Source organism: Brassica rapa, chromosome A06 (assembly GCF_000309985.2).
Source record: "Brassica rapa cultivar Chiifu-401-42 chromosome A06, CAAS_Brap_v3.01, whole genome shotgun sequence".
Lineage (NCBI taxonomy): Eukaryota > Viridiplantae > Streptophyta > Magnoliopsida > Brassicales > Brassicaceae > Brassica > Brassica rapa.
In genome coordinates this window covers 10,871,706-10,886,693 of record NC_024800.2, presented here as the reverse complement: position 1 = coordinate 10,886,693, position 14,988 = coordinate 10,871,706, and the positions used below count along the sequence as shown (strand labels likewise).

Below are 14,988 nucleotides of genomic sequence, written 5' to 3'. Positions count from 1 at the left end.
GTTTCTGCGCTTCCTTACGCTTCCGCTTCCACGTACCCGCTTCCGTTTCCATGTAACATAGATTTAGAGTGATGAATTCCTCTCTCTCAAGTTTTGAATATTTGTATCAAATTTTGAATTTCTATATGGATTCATTAGTAAAAAACCTTCCCCTACTTTTCTTCTTTTTTCATTGTTTTTATTCTGGATTTTCCTAAGGCGCACAACTTTTTATATAGAGACGAAAGGGTATAATAGTTAAAAAATTTAATTTTGTAATGATTGATCGGATTGCAGTTGCTCAAATGTTGCAATGGTTAACTATCTCACTGCAATGGGATATTTAAATAGTTACAAATGTTTGTCTAAACAGTTGCAATGATACTTTTAAACAATGAATGTTCATCTAAAAAATTACTGGGATTTGGTCAAATTATTGAAATGATTTAATTAAATTTCCAATAAACACTATATGTTAATTTCAAACATTTTTATTAAAAATGAACATAAATCAGATCTTGTACATATAATAGAATTTTTTTGAAACTACACTTTAGAAACAATCGATTAAAGTAAGATTAATACTTTTTAATAATTTTAAAATGTTTTAAAACATTAAATATCTTCAAATAACTGGACATTATAATATGTAATGAAAATATTTTATAAAAATTGAAATATATAGAACTGAAAAGTTAAAATAATTATGATGTTTTTTTAATTACAAGAAGCTATTACAAAATATAATGTATAAGAAAAATATACAAGCTTTTATAACATTATAAAATAAACTATATTGAAAAATCACATTGTCCCAACTTTTCATGGCAATTTTGGCATCTTAAATTATGACCTTTCACAAATAAGCTATCTAGTAAATATTTTTTTGACATCATAATTTTATTGATATCAAATAAATATAACATATTACATAAAACATAAATTATATCAAACATGTTGTTAATAAGAACTTTTAACAAAGACAACAGATTTTTTCAAAAAAAACTCCAGAATTAGCATGTTATTTTTCATGCATACACATAAATAAAATTTCAGAAAATATTAACCAAAAGCGCGATTATTTCAGTGGTGGCTTTTCATACTGATTTTTTTTCTTTTTTTTAGAAAGTTTTGTTTCTAGCAAATTTTAACAACCAGACTTTATCAAAATGTAAACATCATGAGTGCACGTGCATCATGAATTAACAAAATCCATCTTGCTTCTATGAATCTTTTCTATCGATGGCTTTGCGTAACTAAAAACTTGTAGTAACTCTCGCAATAAAAAAATCCATAAATTGTAAACACATAAGCAATAATGAATGCTCAATTTTACAATTCTCAATTGGTGACTTTTCACCACACAAAAAGAAACTTATGTGCTTTTCTAAACTAACTCCAGAAACAAACACCCAACCGTTTATAAGTTAACACATGTCGATCTAATTTAAGAATATGTAAAGAGAAGAACACGTTCATGCATGCATCTCTAACGTTAACGACTGGGTTCGTTTTGTAACTTAAACCACCAACGCAATTCATGCGTCGTTTTGTAACTTAAACCAACAAAACATGTTAATGAATTATGAATACACATTAAAACGGTTAACACCGATCTAGTCACCAATTTGTTTGGACTTTGGTAAATTACAATCAATTAACAATCTGAAAATATAAAATTTTTTCTATGATGAAAAGATTCAATAAAAATGTTCAATGTTTCAGTTTGTGGAAAGATACAAACCCTAAGGAACACTTTTTGCTTTAGATGAAACTATGACATCATATTCAAGATCCTAAATGAAATTATAGCCATTAGATTAGAGATTATGAACAAACTCTACCGCTAGATTCACTTTTTCTACAAAATGTTGACATCATCGTTTAGATGAAAACATCATCGTTTAGATGAAAACAAAACTATAAAATTCTGGATGAGTTAAAATAACAGACAAAAAATAAATTTTGAGAATAACGTTATTGATCGTACGTAACTTCACAAAAACAATAAAATTAAAGAGCAATGGTGATGAGAGGGAGGAAGTGACAATATATAAATTTGTCAACCTATTATGAAAAGGTTCAATGGTAAATCTTTTGAAAAGATGCAACTTTTCTATTATGAAAAGGTTTAATGGTTGAATTTCTGAAAAGATGCAACTCTTCAAAAAATGAATATGTTTTTTGCTTAAACAATTTTTTTTAAAGTTTCTATTATGAAAGAGTTCTCAAAAGATGCAATTCTTCAAAGAATGAACCTCTGCTTTGTTTAAATTAATTATTTTTAAAAAAAATATATTATAAAAAGGCTCAATGGTTAGACTTATAAAAACGTACAATTTTCTAATTATGAAAAGATTTAATGAATGGGTTCAATGATTCAGTTTGTGCAAAAGATACAACCATTTTGCGAATGAACACATCACGAATGAACACATCTTTTGTTTAAATAAAATGACATCATACTTGTGATTCTAAATAAGATTAGAACCCTTAGATTAGAGATTATGAGCAATTTCCACCGTTAGATTAAATTTTTATTTTCCTATAAAAAAAATGGTGATGTCAGCGAAAACAAAAAATGGGTTTGCTATTATATATAGATTTCCACCCCAATTCGCATCAGTAAAGGCATGGAGGTTGGGAGTATTATGAGCTGAAAGAAAAATGCCTCGTGTCATACTGCCTGCGTGGTACCGTAGAACTCGTTTGACTGCTTGCCAGTGTTCAGTAGTTGGTTTGTGCATGAACTAAGACAATTTGTTCACCGGAAATGAGATGTTTGGACGCGTCAGAGAGATATACTGGAGGCTTCCGACCACTGCTCGATATTCAGATGGATCATCTAATGGTGTACCTGAAAACAAAGTTAAGGGAGTGTTAGTACACATAGGTTTCTTAATAGGGTTGCAGTGTATCATATTTGTACGATGTAAAAGATCAGCTATGTAGTGTCTTTTGTTATAATAACTTATATGCCAAGAAAGAAAGATAGATCATCTATACCTTTTAGCGAAAAACATTGAGATAAGGATTCGATAAACCGTGTTGTATGAGGAGGACTGTTGCCAATAATGTCAGATCATCGACATAAACTAGCATGTAGATGAGAACTACGCTGTTGTTATAGATGAAGAGAGACGCATCATCGACATAGTTTTTGAAACCAGATTGCAGGAGAAACGTGCGGAGCTCATTGTACCATGCCCGTGGAGCTTGTCGAAGGCCATAGATCGCCTTTCTTAGCTTGCACACTGTATGAGGATTATCTTTGTCGACGAACCCCGGCGGTTGCATCATGTAGACAACTTTAAGATGTCCTTGAAGAAATGCGTTGTTAACATCGAGCTGACGCAGGTTCCAATTTTTAGTGACTGCAATGCTGAGAACAGTTCTGATTGTGGCTGGCTTCACAACTGGACTAAACGTGTCATGAAAGTCAATGCCCTGTCGTTGAGTGAAGCCTTTCGCAACAAGTTTGGCTTTGTAGCGAGCTATTAATCCATCTGCATTCCTCTTGATTGTAAAGATCCAGTGGCAACCTACAACATTGATATGATTAGCAACTTGAGTTAATGTTTCTAAATCCCATGTATGGTTTCCCGTTTGAGCATTGAATTCGTCTCTCATAGCTTTGCGCCAGTGGTGGCTCTTGAGGGCTTCGGCTACAGTTTTGGGAATCATGTCTAAGGGAGGGGTTTTTGTGGTGTGAAGGTTTAGCTTTTGGACTGGTTTTCTGGTTCGAATACTGACTCGGGTGGGTTGAGGAATTGGTATTGGTTGAGGAAGAGAAGTGTCTGGAATTGTCACTGTCGGTGATTGAGTTACAGTAGACTGAGTAGTAGTAGTAGTAGATGGAGGTGATTGAGTTGCGGGTGGTGGAAAGGGAGGAACCGTATGAGTTACTGACTGTGGTATAACTGAAACTATAGGATGAGAACAAGTTGCAGCCTCTTGGTCATCCTCAGTTGAACTCTTCGAAGAAGAAGTAGCAAATGGAAAAACTGATTCATGAAAAGCGACATGACGCGAAGTATAAATCCAATGTATTTCTCTATCTAGACATAAATAGGCACTTTGTATAATTTAATAGCCTAGAAAGACACAAGGTGTCGATTTTGCATCAAATTTGTTATATGCATATGGTCTAAGCCATGGAAAACACAAGCAGCCAAAAATTCCTAGTTTTTCATAGTTTGGAACATGTCCATGTAAAGACTGAAAAAGAGTTTGATATTTTAAAACCGGAGTTGGCATTTTATTGATTAGATAGACAGTTGTAGCAAAAGCATATGTCCAAAACGATCTAGGCATTGATGCATGGGATAACAGAGCAAGACTAGTTTCGACTATATGTCGATGTCAGCGCTCCGATATACCATTATGTGCAGGAGTATGCGGCGGATTTATCATATGAGAAATGCCATGAGATCAGTGGCGGAGGGAGAAATTTGTTTTACATGGGTCATAATTAAATTATTATAGATAGAAAGAGATGTGCATAAGACTTGAACTCAGAACATAGGAGTCAAGAAAGAAAATTTAATCATCTGACTACAACAATTACATATAAACTAAGCCTAAAGTTCATAATTTATATATTTCACATGGGTCAACTGACCCCCCTCACATTTAAGGGGCTCCGCCACTGCCTGAGATGCTAGAAAAGTTGTTAAAGCTATATATTCAACCCATTGTCAGTATATAGAGTTCTAAGTTTGGTTTAAATCAATTTTCAGCCAAGATTTTGAGCCTAGTAAACACATCAAACACTTTGGATTTTTGGTTTAATGGATATAACCATGTATAGCGAGTAAAATGATCTACAAATATATCATAATATTTGAAACCATCTTCTGAAATTATTGTAGATGTCCAAACATCTGAAAATACTATATTAAGAGGAGAAGAAGATTGTAAAGTTGAGTTTTGAAAGGGCAACTTGTGCATTTTATTAATAGAGCAAGAAGTGCATGGAGAAACCATTAAAACACTAGATGTAACAGGTAGAGATGTCAAATGGGTACGCTATAAATGAGTGGCCCATGTCCAAATCGATATGGTCCAAAATGGACAGACCCATATTAAACCATAATTTAAATTTGACCAGATGGGTGAACCAAATTATATCTATGGACAACATTGGGCTTAACCAATTGGACAATGGGCGACCCAATAACTTTAAATGTCTAGGGTTTGAAAAAATTAAAAAAAAAACACAAATCACCTCTTTTTTTTTTCTTCCCGTCTTACTCTTGCAATTTTTCTTTGTGCTTGATTCTTCCTCTTCTAGTCCTCATCTTCGATTTTTCTTCTTCGAGTCCTCGTATTCGATTCTTCCTCTTCGCGTTCGATTCTTCTTCCGCGTCTTCGTTTTTCTTCGATTCTTCACCAACTTCTGTTACTAACAGGTAATTGAAAAACTGAAACTAGTTTTTGAAGAATTGGAAAAGCAGGATGACTAAGATGCGAGTGACAATCAGACATAGTGGTCTTGACAGCTGAAGCAAAAGCAAGAGAAGGAGGTTTAGAGGTTTTTTAAAGTGGTCATTCATAGGTACCATCTTTAGATTTCCCCTCAAGACGTAGAGCCCCCGTCTACAAGTCTCTGATCTGAAAGTATGTGGGAGTAAAAGTAACAGCAACCTTATTAGTCGAGCATAATTGAAACACAAAGATTAAATTCTTTTGTAGTGACGGGACACATAAGACACTATTAAGAAAGAAAGGTCTAGTATAAGAGGGTAGAGATAAAGAACCAGTGTGGGAGATGTTGAAGCCTTACCCATCACCGCATAAGAAACCATCACCTCCACTGTATGGATTGTGCAGAGACAGATTGGCCAAGTCAGATGTCATGTGGTGAGAGGCGCCACTATCAAACAGCCATGTAGAGGCATCAAACATGATAGGTTGGTTCATTTGAGATCTTTGGAGATATTCTCTAATAAATTGAACTATGTGTATTCTCTAATAAATTGAGCTATGTGTCAACGTATAATTGATTGGATCTTTTAAATAAAATAAAAATTAATTATGTTTTGAAAATGTATTAAGATAATATTATTTTGTATTTGAGATACCCGTTTGAAGATACTACTCATTAAGGTGGCACTTAAAAAAACCAATATGATAGTTTCTAAAAGTCAGTATCTAATAATAATAATATTATTATTTTATTTTAAAGCAATTTTATAATTAAAATTTATTTTCTTTCTAAAAAATTTTGTGGTTCACAACATTACTCATAGGGGTTTTTTTCAGACTCTATTTTAAGAACTTTATCATACATTATCTATTCTTTTTTATTATCTTATTTTTTTAATTCAGAGAACTCCATTGAAATATACTCATTGGAGAGTCTTTAAATATTTAGGATCTACCAGCAATGTAACTTAACAATGTATCATTTTTCTTTGAATAAATAGATTTCAGTGGGAAAAAAGAGAGGTTGTTCTTGTGGTCAATTTACAAAGATTTTCTTTTGTAAGAGTATTTGGGATTTTTTGGTGAACAAAGAAAATACTAATTGGGATTTTATGCTTCAAATATCTGGTTTAAAGAAGCAATCTCCAAATTCTCTTTCATCTCGCGGCTGCCTATGCTTCAAAGTTAAATGTGAATTTGTTTTATTGTGTTTCTTATGGTGAGGTCGTGGACAAACGAAGGCCATGTCAATTATTTTTTACTTTTTCTTACAATATATATATATATATATATATATATCACACGTATTTGGAACGAAGATTTAGTCGTTGGTCAAATAGTTGTATAGTCAACGTTTCAATTATACAAGCTGGGATAATCTGCAAACATTCTTCCCATGTCATGTGCTCTAGTCACCAATTTGCCCATTCATCATGCCTTGCACAACCATACATTATTATTATATTTATGTTACCAAAACAGCTGAAGACTGAAGTTGTCTATAGGATTAATACTGGCATTACTTCTTTGGAAAATAACAACATAATGACATATTTTTTTCTATATAGATCAGATCTGGACAGACAAAAATACTCCTCGGAGAATCGGTTCGTCTGCCACCAGTTGATCTAGTTGACATGGGTAACCAAAATAAATAAATAACTTAGTTATAAAATATTTTAATTCCTGTTGAAGAATCTTGAATCATAAACTACTACCGCTGGATAAATATCAACTTTTGTCATTGATTATAGTTTCGATTAGGTGCATCTTGTTTGTATTTACATATTTCTTAATCTGATAGTTTAATAATGTATTTAGAATCTTTTGGTATGTTTTGTATGATGTCCATAAATAGACATGTTGTCGTAACTTCTCTCTAAATCAAAACTAATAAAGCCAACTGCATTCTTTTGAAATACAGACCAGTATCCATGGCATTTTAGAAACCGGACCTAATTTAGACACAATATTCTATACTCGTAGTAAACCGGCCTCTAATTGAAATGCTTTTTTGGTCTTGTATGGCCGACTTGCTTTTTCTTTTAGTATGACACACTATTAAATATGGGTTGTATCCATCTGAGCATATTAAATTGTAGTTTCTTGTCACTATAATCTGATAATAGCAAATTTAATAATCAGTTCGTGTAGATAATGATTCACTCTATAATTATTTCTGCATATGAAATGGCAGATACGTAACAAGTATCTACAGAATAAATTTGGGGTTAAAACTGAATATTGCTTTATGTTTTGGGTAAAATGAAAAAAAAACATAAAATTACAATTTAGCCCACATTATTCGGGAAACCCTATTTACTCGTGTGCCTTTGGTCGTCTTAAATCAGTTCTCGTTGTGATCGTATTAAATTATTTGCTCACTCATTGGAGATGAAGATTTTGCACAACAACAACTCGATTTCATCTCACCTCTGACAACCCCAGGAGTTGAAGTCAAAAATCTCTTACAACAATCTCCCAGATTCGTCTTTTGTGTTTCTTCTTGTTGTTCATAATTACTGCCATGGGAGAGAACGGAAGACACAGGTGGTTCTCCTTCCACCACCACCGCTCAGCTTCCGCCACGTCTATGCCACAAAATAATCCCGGCGAAACTCCGACTGAATTCCTCTGTCCAATCACCGGATTTCTAATGTCCGACCCCGTCGTCGTAGCATCGGGGCAGACATTTGAGCGTATCTCCGTCCAAGTTTGCCGGAATCTCGGGTTCGCGCCGAAGCTCCACGACGGAAGTCAACCCGATTTGTCAACGGTAATCCCTAACCTCGCCATGAAATCAACAATTCTCAGCTGGTGTAATCGGAAGAAAGTGGAGCATCCACGGCCTCCTGATTACGCCTACGTCGAAGGTGTGGTTCGTGCCCGTATGGATAAAGAACCCGGTACGGGTAACCGGGTCGCAAGATCGGAGATTTTGCCTCCCGTGGCTGAGAATTCGCCGTCGGATTACGACTCCGTCATGGGAGCGATTCGAGCTCGGTCAAGAAACTCGATATCGTCGTCTACCTCCCTTCCTCTTCACCATCACCGACCAGTGACTTATTCATCGTCATCAGAAGTTTTCGCCGGAGCTGAGAATCCAAACCCGATCCAAAGCTCATTCTCTACCTCCGATTACTCATCTTTCCCTCCGATGTCAGAAGAAGAGGAGGAGATTTACAACAAACTGAGAAGCGCAAACACTGTTGACCATGAGCAAGGTCTAATTCTTCTCAGGAAGACGACGAGATCCAGCGAAAGCTCGAGGATTTCGCTCTGCACTGAACGGCTCCTCTCCTTGCTCCGGTCACTGATCGTGTCACGTTACAACATCGTTCAGACCAACGCCGCCGCGTCGCTGGTCAACCTCTCGCTAGAGAAGCCCAACAAGTTGAAGATCGTACGGTCTGGATTCGTTCCTCTATTGATCGATGTTCTGAAGTCGGGATCAACGGAGGCGCAAGAGCATGTCATCGGCGCTTTGTTCAGTTTAGCGGTTGAGGAGGAGAACAAGATGGTGATCGGAGTTCTAGGCGCGGTGGAGCCGCTGCTTCACGCTTTGAGATCATCAGAGAGCGAAAGAGCGCGTCAAGACGCAGCTCTTGCTCTTTACCACTTGTCGTTGATACCGAACAACCGAACCAGGCTGGTCCGAGCTGGGGCAGTGCCGATTATGCTGTCGATGTTGAGGTCCGGCGAATCGGCGAGCAGGATTCTTTTATTGCTGTGTAACCTCGCGGCTTGTTCGGAGGGGAAAGGAGCGATGCTTGATGGAAATGCAGTGGCTATACTTGTTGGGAAGCTTCGAGAAGGTGGAGCTGACTCAGAGGCGGCGCGTGAGAATTGCGTGGGGGCTTTGTTGACGCTAAGTGTTGGAAACATGAGGTTTAGGGGATTGGCGAGTGAGGCTGGAGCGGAGGCGATTATGACGGATATTGTGGAGAGTGAGGGTGGAAGCGAGCGGTTGAAGGAGAAGGCGGGGAAGATTCTGCAGGCAATCAGAGGCGGAGAGAGGGAGTTTGGAGAAGGTGCGGAGGCGCGTGAGTGGAACCGGATGTTGGAAGCGAGTGGGCTAAGTCGTTCTCAGTTTCAAGGAGGACAAAAAGAAGGTTTCGCTTATTCTTCTCAATTTTAACGTAATTCAAACCCTTTTTAATGTTTTTTATTGGTACAAATATTCTTTTCCAAGGTTTTTTCTCACTCTTTACATTTTTTTTTCGTTTTACGATGTATACTCTTGAACAAAGAGAGGTGACAATTATTTTGGGAGTGAATTTGTAATATTTTGATTGGTTTTTTTACAATGAAAACGACAACAAAGGTTGCTCAAAAAAAAAACGACAACAAAGGTAAAAAATGTGCGTTCGTTTGCTCGTGTTTCATATGCAAGGCCTAGTCGTGGAGGACTAAAACAAAAGTCGTCTCAATTATTGGTAGTTTTATTCTTATTAATATACACACGGATTCAAACGTGGAACTAGTCGTTAGTCAAATAGTTGTATTGTCAACGTTTCAAGTTGGAATAATCTGCATACATTATTTGCCTGATGTCATGTGCTCCAGTCACCAATTTGGCATTCATCATGCCTGCACAACCATACATTCTTTTCTTCTTCTTTTTCACATATGTTACCACAATAGCTGAAGACTGAACTTGTCTAAAGGATAAATACTTGTTGCAAACAGTGGAAAACCATATACGAATTTGGTGCTGAACAATCTTGAATTGTTAACTCAATCTATATTGCTGGATAAATATCAATTCTCGCATTGATTTTTTAAATTAACTAGTTACATTTTTAAGTAGTTACATTTGTGCTTTATTTGTTACCTAATCTGATCGTTATTGTGCATTAATACTCTTTTGGTATGCTTTTGTAATTGTTCATAAAATCGTAGAAATGTGTCTTTCCTTTTGTCTGACTTCTTTCTGATCATAACTACAAAAAAATGCAACAATATAGAAGCCCAAAAAGCACACCACTGTCCGTGGGATATTCTACAGAACCGGACTAAATTAGAGACATAATATTCACTATTCAGAGTAAACCGACCCATCTTCCACCAAAATTTTTGGGAGACAGTTACACAAGAAGACACATTGTGTGTTTGTTTCTCGGTGGAAGACACAATGTGAATTTGGCACACATTCCTTCCACTTTATCTCGCCAGCTGTCCTTTATTGTCCAGAACTACCCTTGGTTATTGTAAAGATAGTGTTAGCTTTTTAGAAGTCTTGTTTCTTTCTTTGTAACTATATTACAGTTCAGTTGTAATAAATGTAAAGGTATATTGGATACAGCTAATGGGTTTTATGTTGGATGGTGCAGTCGTGGATGGAAGATATGTGACGTGTGGACGAGGCTTCATGGACAAATTTTCGTGGACGAGGTTTTTAATCTTACAAGAGTTTCGTAGACTAGATTTCATGGACGAAGTCTTGTGGATGGTTTTAGTGGATTATAAGTTCATCATTTTCATAAAAGATGATCAAACTTTTCTTTCATATATAATAAATTTAAGTGGACACACTATCGTGGACAATATATTGTGGACACTGCAATTTGAAAGAATGTATTGTGACGGTGCAATTCGAAAGAATGAGTGATGGACGGTGTTAGTTATGGATGGTGCGTATGTGGAAGTGTATGTGCAATTTGAAAGAATGAGTTATGGATGGTGCTAGTTATGGATGGTGTGTATGTGGAAGTGTATGTTGGTTCGTATAGATAATGACCATGATCTACTAAAACAACTAACCATTTAAAACAATAACATTGAAAAGAAAGACACACTGATTAGTTCCTTTAAAAGAGAAAAACAACAAATAATCATTTAGGACAACATGCTCAAAACAATTTAACACTGATGAAGTAGTTCTTGATACAACAAAACATATATTGATGAAGTTTTTCCTAGTCTAGGTGTGTGTGTGGACAAGAGAGGTGTGGACTGCGAAGTTGGAGATAGACGAGTTGTGGACAGGGGATGTGTGTACGTGGATGCCTTCGACAAAGGCGTGGACAGGAAGATTGTGGGAGACAGATCTGTGGAGTTGAGCAGCATATTGAATATTGTGAACTGTCCCAGACTTTTGTATAGTGCCAATTAGATACCAAACATGGAAGCTACCAACTTAACTTCAAATGTAACATTGGTTTCAATAGTTAATGGATACAACATAGACCAATCAAGCACATGAAAGAACAGAGTAATAAAAGTAATACCTTGGAAGTGAACTCCATAGTTCATGTCTGAACAACATTAGCAACAGATGCAACAACAAGAGACTATTTTCCAAACCCTTATTTGCTTACAAACAGAGAGAAGTCACACTTAACTCAAAATATACCACCGTTTAGATAATAGTTACCTCACACACATAGTTAAGTCATATCCAAAAATTGATATACAAGAGAGATGCAGATATGAGATTGGTGGGTAAGAGAACGATGGGGAGGATATGGATGGATACGAGCTTGGTGGACATGAAATTCATGGACGACAGCTTTATGGATAGCCCATTTGTGGACAAGGAAATTGTTGGACATGAAAAGCATGGGCGACATGTGAATCAAATGTTGCAGGAGAGACATAGGCTTCGATGTATGCTTAAGAAGAAAATCAAATTTTTATCTATTTCTTATCTTCTTGTATATCAATTAGAAACAAGTATGAAAGAGGGAAAAAAATATGTATATGAAATTCTCATAGTTCAGTTAAAAGCAAACCTTGGATATATTCGGTGAAGATCTGGAATTTCCCAATCTGAGATTTCATAATAGATTTTCCTTAGCCTCAATCTGAGGTTTCCATGATTTCCAGATTTAAAACATAAAGTAGTGAAAGATAAAGCGACAAACAGAAATTAGTGATTTAGAATTATAAAAAAATCTACAAATTTTGTGAAGAAGAAGAAGCTTTATAAGGATACGAAAGATGAGAGATGAAGATGACGATAGATTGAGGCAAGATTGAGTTTAGGGAATTAAGAAATATGAAATCAAAAGGTGAAAGTTGAATGGAATTAATTATAGAGAATATTGAAAAGAATTTTGACAAATGTTACCGACACCTTCTCTCTAGTTGAAGGGCAATTCAGACAAATGAGCATAAAAAAGTGCTCTCTTGACCCAATGTGTCTTTATGTGTAATTGATAATTCATAATGTGTCTTGGAAGGTAAATGTTTCAATTTTTGGGTAGGAGAGAATCAATCGACAAAAAACCATTATATTCAAACCTGAATGGGAATATGCCAGCTCGCCGTGTTTACTCTAGCAAACAACTAGGTTTCATTAGTTTTTTGAAAGATTTGGGAAGTGTAAAGGCCTAGGGTTTGTGAAGTTGATATGGTAATGGGTTTCAGCTAACGAATGCTACACTTCGTTCTTAGTGTTTGCATAAAGGCAAAAAAACAGTGTCAAACTATTTGCTTGCAAAAGTTGGGGGAATCTCTGAGCTTACTTTAACTTGAAATTTGTTGAAATGTTTTGAAAAAAAGAATTTTGATATTGTTAAATAGAAAAGATTTGTGTCACTGGATTGTTATATAATGTCAAGATTTACTCACATAAATTCTTTTCCTCCTTGAGCTTTGTAGTTGATGAGCTTACAATTACTCCATATGTTCTTTTTATTGATTGTTTGCCATTATGAAAAAGCTTCGTTTTTTTTTTTTGCATACCCTGTAGGTTATCGCTGCTGAGCCAAGATCAATCGAGAATGCTATAAGATGTGGAGGATTAGCCCCCAAAAAGACTGTTTATATCAAAAACATTTTGAGCCGTTTGCAGAACGAAAGAGGTAGATTGTCCTTTGATTATCTGTGTGGTTTATTGGTAGAAGAAGTAAAAACTGAGCTCTATCATTATAAAGGAATAGAACCCACAACGATTAAAATCCCCTCTCTCTTTTCTTTTCTGTTATTCATATAGTCCATTTGATAGAAATCAAGATATTGTTTTGATGCGTATTGATGATTCACAGGTTTTTTGTGTTTGGTATTTATTTTCTTTGTATCAAAAAGATCTCAAAGGCGTCAGGTTGGGTCCCAAAAACCGCAGACATGAATAAAACCTATGGTCATCTCAACCGCAGAATTCCTTATGAGCTAAAGTTCGACCTGAACTGTCTGTTATACATATGGTAAGCTCTGTAGCAACTGCTAGAAAACTGTTGCTAAACCAAAAGCTAAAGCTAAATTAGCTTCCCCTGCCTGATGATGGCTCTCTGTTGGGGTTTTTTGGTTCAAGTTATAGGAACCAGAATTAGAACTCTTTATCTTGGTTTGGTATGGTTCGATATGGTATTTAATTTTTGTGTTCGGACATAATCTGAAGTCTGAACAGTAGTACTAAACACAAATAACAAAATTTTGTCTGCCATCATCACTCTTATATTATATATAGGTTGTATGAGTCGGTCTGAGCATTTTCAATTGTAGTTTCTTGTCACTATAATTTGGAGGAGAAGAAAAAAAATATATTTATACCGTAAAGTTAACTAACTTAGATTTAAAGTTTAGAGTTAATGGATGGAGTAGATTTAAAGTTTAGAGTTAATGGACGGAGTTACGAGGATAAGATTTTAAATTAAAAAATTAAAAAATAAATATTAAAAATTTTAAAATAAAAAGAGTTTTGGTCATTTTCTTTATTGAATGTTATTTTGTGACAAAAATTTTAAAAATAAGTATTTGAGAGAATTTTCCATTTGCGAATCGTAGATTTAAATAAGGGTAATTCTCTCAAATAGCAATTTTTAAGTTTTTGTCACAAAAATAGCTTTAAAAATGATCAAAATAGTTTTTTTTTTTATTTTGAAATTTTTAATTTTTAATTTTTTTTTTAAATTTGGAAGTCTATCCCTGAAAACCAACCCTATTCTAAATCCTAAGTTTAGATTAGTTAACCCTATGGTAAAAATACATTTTCACTTTTTAATAAAATTTATTTTGGTCATTTTCTTTATTGATGACTATTTTTGTGATAAAAACTTAAAAATAACTATCTTAGCAAATTTCTCTTTAAATAAATCAGTTCGTGTATATAATGATTGAATCTGTAATTATTGATACAGAAATGAACCTAAAATAATGAGAATGTTATATCAGTTCTAGTAAACATTGATATAAACTAGGTAAATACCCGCGCTACGCTGCGGGCTAATATTTATAAAAAAATTGTTAAACATTTGAAAACGTATATAGTTTTGATACAATTAATGATTTAAGGTTTACTTCATTTGGATGATTGACATTTATAGCATAGCATAAATTTTTGTGATTTGTCTTCTTGGTTTTGGTACTTTTTTTATGGTACAAATTTAATGGTAGTTGAAAATTGTTTGTATCATTTCATCTTGATTTCTTGTCTAGGAGAGGTTTCGGGAAAGTAAAAGCAGCCATTAATTGCATGACTTAAGACATAGACACTTATATAGCCTTCTGAAGAATCTTAACATAGAACCACACGAAAGACAAGAATAATTGTATTTTTTTTTGTAACGACTAAGCACAAAAAGAATGTTACAGAAGATGTATTAAACAGAAAAGAACAGGTTGGGAACCGTACTTACC

General features: G+C 34.9%; 1 protein-coding gene across 1 annotated transcript; it reads left to right on the top strand.

Annotated features, from left to right (window-relative positions):
* The first annotated feature begins 4,064 nt into the window (after positions 1-4,064).
* On the top strand, positions 4,065-11,794 carry LOC103873200 (U-box domain-containing protein 39). The gene is made up of 2 exons (XM_033273150.1): positions 4,065-4,985; positions 5,391-11,794. Exon 2 carries the CDS (start codon positions 7,934-7,936, stop codon positions 9,542-9,544), a length of 1,611 nt encoding a protein of 536 aa, XP_033129041.1. The 5' UTR covers positions 4,065-4,985; positions 5,391-7,933; the 3' UTR covers positions 9,545-11,794.
* Positions 11,795-14,988: the final 3,194 nt, after the last annotated feature.

Bases quoted from the DNA above. Each gene is read 5' to 3' on its own strand.
- LOC103873200 (XM_033273150.1), top strand. From the start codon at position 7,934: ATGGGAGAGAACGGAAGACACAGGTGGTTCTCCTTCCACCACCACCGC.